General features: G+C 43.6%; 1 protein-coding gene and 1 long non-coding RNA gene across 2 annotated transcripts; one reads left to right on the forward strand and one right to left on the reverse strand.

Moving 5' to 3' along the window:
• Positions 1–454: 454 nt before the first annotated feature.
• Positions 455–1717, reverse strand: LOC123125105 (uncharacterized). Its single transcript, XM_044545641.1, has 3 exons — positions 1427–1717; positions 1023–1315; positions 455–927 (listed from the first exon to the last, which is right to left on the reverse strand). The coding sequence occupies exons 1-3, from the start codon at positions 1627–1629 to the stop codon at positions 599–601; spliced, it is 825 nt and encodes a 274-aa protein (XP_044401576.1). The 5' UTR covers positions 1630–1717; the 3' UTR covers positions 455–598.
• A 306-nt stretch (positions 1718–2023) lies between these two features.
• LOC123125106 (uncharacterized) lies at positions 2024–5663 on the forward strand. Its single transcript, XR_006461281.1, has 2 exons — positions 2024–2264; positions 5372–5663. It is a non-coding gene; the product is annotated as an uncharacterized lncRNA (long non-coding RNA).
• The last annotated feature ends 2054 nt before the right edge of the window (positions 5664–7717 follow it).

Consider the following 7717-nt stretch of genomic DNA (forward strand, 5'->3'; position numbering starts at 1 on the left):
CGTGGGGGGAGGCAGGGACGGCAGGGTGCCGCCCCATCCCGCCGCGCCGCCATGGAGCCCGGCTGCAGCTCCACGACCCGGCCCGGGACGCAGGCCCGCGCCAGCACCGCCCGAGCGGGGAGACAAAGGGGCCCCGCCGCCGCCAGCAACAGCAGGGCTTCGCCCGGCCGCGCCCCTGGGCGGCAACGAGGGAGGAGGAGGGGGAGGAGGGAGCGGCGGCGAGGGTTGGGGTTGGCCTCCGGACCACCTCGCGGGAGACGACGCGGAGGGAGCCCGCTAGTCTGTCCGCTACCGCTATTCTGTTAATTCAGCTCTAGGAATTACGAAGGAAAGCTAGTCTATCTTAGGGATATATTCTAGAAAAAGTCTAACTTAGAGATGTATTCTAGAAAAAGTCTAACTTAGAGATGATGTTCAACCCAAACTTGAAGAGCTTTTGGAGAATAGGCCTTCCTGAAGTGGCAAAGTGATTAACACAAACAAAACATTTACAAAATCCTTCACTAAAGTGGCATATACTTTTCATTGAGTCTAACATGAACTCATTACATTGACTTCTCATGTAGATCCGCTACTACTCTAAAACACAAGCTTATCGTCAAAGGCTGGCAAAATCCTTGTCATGAGATAACGGAAAAAAATCAAAGGAGGAGAGAGCCCGGCTCATGGTGCTACTATGTTCCTCCTTCTGTTCCTCTGGAGCTTTCTGTTCCTCCGGAGCTGCCGCATCCTCCTTGTCTTCTCCACCGGCAGTGGGGCATGTGAACGGCTTCTCAAGCAGATTCATGAAGTGTGTGAAGCCCCGCCCTTCATTTTCTTGGCTCTTCTTCCCGCACAAGAAGCTCCCGTCAAGAGGGTGCAAGATCTCAAAGCTTTCTGGGCAAAATGTACACGCAGTCTTCAAGTGGCCGTGGCGAGGCTTCTTATCTGTCGATAGAGAACAAACGGAAGAGAAACATACGGTGAGAAACCGAAGAGACGATTGTTTTCTCATGGCGGTTAAGGTGGTGGTCGCTGCTTACCGACGATGGTGCATGTTTCGACGGTCGGCGCGTCGGAGCGGCGGTGGCAGTAGCGCAGCTCGGCGAAAAAGTGCTCGTCGGTGACGGTGTCGCTGACAGTGTTGCGCCTCCGTTTGCCGCTGACGATCTTCCTCCCGCGAGCCACGAAGCTGACGTGGACCCAGATGTGGCCATGGAAACCCACGTACGCGGCCATCAATGGCTTGATGGGGACGAACTCCGAGCCCGGGTTGGTGGCGCTGTAGTGGCGGAGGGCGTGGTGGACGTGGCCGATGATGGAGGCGTCGCGCTCCCTGCAAATCGATCCAGACATCACCGTTAGCAAACAGCAATAGGTTAGCGGACTGGAAGAGCTAAGCAAGGAGAGAGACGGCCGGATTGGAGTCGGATATCGGAGAACGTACTCTTCGGTGCGCTGACAGCAAGGCGTCAATGCCGGTTGCTTGCTGCAGTCGCACATGGAGCGCTCCTGGAGCGTTTGGTCCTCGCGGTGCAGGTCGCGCACGAAAGCGGGCGGCGGGCCGCCCTGCCTCCGCATCATCATCCGCACCATCGACGACAGTGCGGACGCCATTGATGACGATGGAAAGATCGAGCGAGTGAGCATCCTCTTCTTTTCTTCCGTTGAGCCTCTCGAGAGCTGGGAGCTTGCTAGTAGCCTAAGTCGTCGCAACTCTCGACGGATCTCCAAGAAGTCTCTCTGCTTCGGTATGGTCTAGTGTACCGTGGGTACGTGCGTATATATTAGGGATCAGATGCAGGGAACATGTGCAACCTGACTCGGCCTGGATCACGGACCCGAGCAACCAAATCCTATGGCAAGTCGGACACCAGAACAACCACACCCAACCAAATCCTATGGCAAGTCGGACACCCGAACAAGCACACCCGTCCCGTCAACCTTGGTCAGGAAGCCGTTGCGAGTGAGCGGCGGTGGTGGCTTGCCGGCCGGGTTTATTTATAGTACAGGTCCGAGATGTTCGTGTGGCCTGATGCTTATTGGCTGGTCACGCCCATGCATGGAGCTAGCACCACGAGCTAAATCGGCTCAACTTCTCTAATTCGCCATTCAATCATTAGCCTTGGTCCTGAGAAGAGAGAAGATTGCATTTTTGCAGGCTCAAGGACCTACGTTGATCTGCGACAGATCCATCAGCCGATTAATGGGGTCGTCGCGCCGGTCCTCCACCGTCGCCGTCGCGGCTGCCATCTTTGTCCTTCTGCTGCTCCTTGTGTCCACGGGTAAGTAGCTAGGCAAGTCTAGCTTGATCCATAATTGTGATACAGCATATATAGGGGACATGCTTCCACTGAAGTCTTTTTTGGTTGAAAATGCACTAACGTTTATTTGTGTCTTATTTGCATGCATGCGAAAATAACAAAACAACAGATGTCATTTATTTCCTGTCAAACTAAAAACTTCAAAAAGAAAAGTGTACTCAATTTATGACCTGTGATAATTGTTGGCCTTGCCTCGATGAGGGCTTCAAAACTAGAACCTATGTTTGGTATGTTAAAATGAAATTTCATTGGTTTGAAAAGTTAATGATACACATGATTATTGGTGATATATTGTAGATCTTTCAATAAAAGAGCAAAACTCAACGAGGAGCAAAAGGAATTGGTGCATAAGAAATAGTCAAGAATCAATGCAAAAGTTGAATCAAGTGAGAGTAGCGTGTTTGATTGATTGGATGGTTGCAAGTATTGAAAGAACGATGAGAAGTACTCCCTCCGTCCCAAAATAAGTGTCTCAACTTTGTAAAGTTGAGACAAAAGTTGGGACACTTATTTTGGGACGGATGGAGTAAAAGACTGTAACAAGTGGCCAATCATAATTGTGCTAACAAACCTGTTGTGTTTCGTATAAAGACTGGGTCCTTTTCGACGAAGGCATGGATAACACCTTTTCTTTATAATGTGGAAAGAAGCTAAGATTATATGTTGCATAACCATTGACTCACTTATACTTATGATTGTACTCCCGACGGACATCCCGGTTATCCATTCGAATAATTAAGGCAAAATATAAGCTCAGCTTTAAGTTATTGTATCCTTTGTACTCCCTTATGTTATAACTCCTCAACTTCAGGAACGGTATTATGTCACTCCGGCCAACTCTCATAGATTCATTATGACACAATGCTCTCCTTTAGGCCCATAGAAGGTGAGGTGCAGTCAACATTTGCACATCACCGTTAGAGAATTACACCACACCATATAATCAGGCATCAACCTTTATTGCAATTCATATGGGCCTTAAAATTGGTTTATTCCCGTGTCCTGAGGAAGGTAATGGATTACTAACGGGTCACGGACATGTTTATTTTTAGGGGCATATTAATATGGATAATAATCCAAATGTATAATATTTCATCAATAAAACAAAAGGCTTCAACTAAAAGATATCAATTAACACCGGAAAATGATTACGAGGAACCGATCTACACCAATTGCATATGGATGATAGTGGAGATGGAGATGGGGATGTTGTTGTAAATGCGGACGGTATAAATGATGATGATCCCCCATCTTTCCTTGGTATTGGTAACAACGATGGCGACGAATTTCCCTGTCGGAGGTGGCCTAATCAATAGAATCAACCCTTTGGGAGAGAAACTAGTGTTCCCTAGCAGCCCTCGCTGCCTCAAAAGACTACGCAAAAAATTATCGTGTCTCTCGAGTACAAAGGGGGTAATCCCAGTGTTTCCTTGGTATTAGTGTTCGATGGTGACAAATTTCCCCGGCCTTAGGTGGAGTAATCAACATAATCATACCTCCAGAATAGAAACCAGGGTTCCCTAGCATCCGCCGCCACCTCAAAAATTTATGTGAAAAATCGGCATGTCTCTTGAGTGCGAAGGGGGTACCCCTCAAAAGGAGAGACGAAGGGGGATCTAGGTAGGCCGTACATGCCATGTCAAACATCCTCCTTCATGGGCCACATGAGCCCACCTCATAGGTCTCCTAGGCCTTCCTCTGCTGAGCCCACTTGGTTCTGCTCCTTTTCCCACATGTTTTTGTTGAATTTTTTCTTCGGTCCTGGAAATGTCTTTTCATTTGTGTTCTTCTCCAATTTTCTTGTCTAGCAAGGCTTTCAGACCCCTCCAATGCAATTCTGAAAATGCATGGAAAATAGAGATACAGTAAAGTAACGGTGGTTGAATAGCCATGATAATGGAGAAATTTATCTTATAAATTGTGATGCAAAACACATGTATCATTTACTACCGAATGATTTGTACAGTTGACCTGACATTATCACCATTCAATATATTTGTCTTGTTTAAGAGGTTAGCGGGTAAGTTTTGCCCCTACATGTGTCACCATGTACCTTTCAACACTTACATGTGTACGCGCTAAGTTATGGAGATGTGCTACAACGATGACGCTACTAGCTAGGTAGTGACACTTAATTTAGATAAAGAATTTACCACCATCATGCTACTGTCTTTGCCATAAATTTTACCAGGTGGTGTAGTTATAACGATGCTTAGTGTTTGTTATGTCATATTGGTGTGGTGATGTACTTCTAGTCCACGGTGATAAAGTTACCACAATTCATGGTGATAATGTACTTCCTGGGATAGGTCATAACTTGTTACGCGTAAATATTGTCTGCTTTGTATATTCTTTAGAAAATATTTAATAACATAGTTGAGATGGTATTATTATGTTGTTGGTGTATTGCATATTGTTTGGTCAAATTTATTAGGTGATATAGTTATGTTGATGGTTAGTATTAGATACCACTATAACAACAATGTATGAGACTGTCTGGAACACCATGAGGGCCACATAACTACCACATTGTCTAGTAAAACTTGTCACCATGGTAGTAAAAGGGTGCATGATAACTTGTTACAAAATTGATACGTAACTGATGTGTGATGCATGGTAACAAAAGGGTCGAAGATTATTATTTTTGGTCGAAGCATATCCAAGTGCGCTCTAGTTTCAAATCCATCGTCGATATTAATCCACTTGTAAAAACAATATTATGAATCTGGCATATGATTTCATACATAACATTTTTATCGTTTAAAATTTATTGATATCACCAATTTTGTTTCTTCCATGTGTGGCCTTATCAAGTATACTTCTTTCTTTGTGCGCATTTAGCTATCTGATTCCCGCATACAACATTCTAAGATCATGCAAACCTGGAATTAATGCTTCATCCCAAGGACACACACACACACACAATTTATGTCTAATTATAAATAAATAGATAGATAGATAGATAGATAGATAAACTATACTTGTTTAACAATTGTTGCACTTTTCTAGATAAATACGTCTAGAAAAATAATCTGATGCATGATTGTATTGTAATTCTTCCTTGTTAGAGGTGGTTATAGCCCAAGGATACAAGAGAAAGGTGTGCTCAAAGCCGAGCAAGAGGTACAGGGGTCCATGCTTCATTAGCATTGACTGCAAACTTGAATGCGTCAAGGAAGGGCTCCCTCGAGGACATTGTAGTAGCTTCGCCGGTCAATGCCTATGCAGCCAAAATGGATGTTGAATAGAAATATACATTTTAGTTTGAGAAAGACAATTTAATCAAGAACAAATGAGTATTCGATACGATGTATTGTATTTCTCTTAAAAGTATATATATCTACATTGCTCTTCAAATCAGCATATGAAGACCAGGTCATCGTAGTTTGTTGGTCCACCAATAAGATAGCTCATGGACAATGAATTCACACCCAAATTTATGCATAAGTAGAGTAGATGGTTGCGTCCATGTTCAGGTTGATATGGGTTGGTATGCCACAAAGTAAGTGCATATTGAATGTAACATAGCAATGACCGTGATACGTGGGGCTTATTGCATGGTTCATTTAGAAATTGCACGATGTTCTTATATATTTTGTACTATGGGGTATCTTGAATAAAGATTTTATATAGGCCATGATGTCAAAATAATCACATACCCCATGAACGATCTGAAACTATGCATCATCACGGGCAAAGCTAGATAAAAATAACTCAGGTGCACAATTTAGGAATCGACACAACGTCATATAATTTCAACCAAAAATATACTAGCAATAATGTGATTGATAAGTCTTGCAGTAAAGAATTCAAAACAAAACAAATGGCACGCCATATGATAAGAAAGAAGGGATGATTAATCTTATCAAAATAAATATAAAAGACAATCGGTACTAGAAAATATATCATCCAACCTAGAATCCTTCGTAACCTATAAAATTGACATCGCGACATCGAATATCCCCTGAATGGCCTACCCTGCAACATACTGAGTAACTTGGGTTAATCACAAATGTTTCACCAGCGGGTCTCGGCCCCAAAGATATAAAGGTATTGCCAAAACAAGGTCTTGAGACATTAATCATAGTAAGCTGGTAAAATTGTTCATATTTGGCCATGGTTGCCAAGAGCCTACAAAATAACTATTAGAGCACAAAATATATCAAAACTTTAAACAAAGCCCAAAAGCGCTTAACTCCGGCGGAGGCACCAGAAAAAGTTTGATGGCATGCAAGTGCATAGGGTTACTTGTACCCTTTTCGAAGTAAGAGTATCGATCTCACAGGAAGCACAAGAATTGAACTTTGTCCCTTATAGAGATTTATGGAAATGTGCCTGCAAGTTAGTTGTAGACATTTATGAAATGTGCCTGCAAGTGACTTGTAGACACAATGTAAAATGAGGTGGAAGGTTGTAATAATTTTGAGAGTGCAAACAAAAATAAATAGCATAAAAGAAGTAAAAGAGCACAACGAGGTGAATAAAGTGATAAAACCAACAAGCAGATTAATGCGTTCTCGGGGAGTTTGGAATTCCCATTGGTGTGTGTCTAACGTAAAATATGTGATTGCCTAGTTCTAACTTGGGTACTTGAGCCACTCTTGATGTTTGTAATTGGGCTGATCTGAGTACAATATGTGTTATACTTGAAGTAGAATTCGTACCGCACGCCATTACCGTAGTTTTTGCACTCCATTCTTACTAAGGTAATTAAGGGTTTCCCGTGGATGTGGCCACACGGGGAAGAACAAGAGGCGCACATTGGTATTTTGCATTGCATGCCATAGCAAGACGATGCAGCTTTTCAACAAGAGGCGCCAAAAGCAGAACAAGTTGATGAAGATTAACTAGCCACCGATGATGAGGATGAGCAACTCCAAGAAGATGCACAATAGGAAGTGTCCTACACCACGTACGCCGATATCAACAATCTCGAGGGCTCCATCAACAACATGAGCAAGCTCGTCGCGTCCCTTCAAGACACGTCCGTGACTATGGCCAACAACATCTCCGAATGGAGCCAAGGATGGGCTCCGTACTACCCGCCGCCACAATATCTCGCTATGTTTGGCCTTTGCAAAAGCTTAAACTTGGGGAGGTTACTTCCACGTCTACATCAAGATTTGGCGGAATTTATTATTAAGTTGTAATGGGGTTGCACTTCAGCTCGCTTGGCTTCAAACACTCGTGTTGGTTTGTTTCAATCCTCTACTTTTTGGTTTATTTTTCTTTTTGCCAGTTGCAAATTCTTTTTCAAGCTAGCTTTGAAACACCCAAAAACTAAAAAAATAGAACAATTTTTCTTTTGCTTTGCTCTTTTCTTTTTGCCCCGTATTTTGTTCGCATTCTTGTTTATATTTACACAACAAAGTTGATCTACGCCAGGCAACGAGGAACTTATCCTTAAGGAAGAG

The sequence above is a fragment of the Triticum aestivum genome, chromosome 5D, assembly GCF_018294505.1.
Source record: "Triticum aestivum cultivar Chinese Spring chromosome 5D, IWGSC CS RefSeq v2.1, whole genome shotgun sequence".
In the NCBI taxonomy this organism is placed as follows: Eukaryota; Viridiplantae; Streptophyta; class Magnoliopsida; order Poales; family Poaceae; genus Triticum; species Triticum aestivum.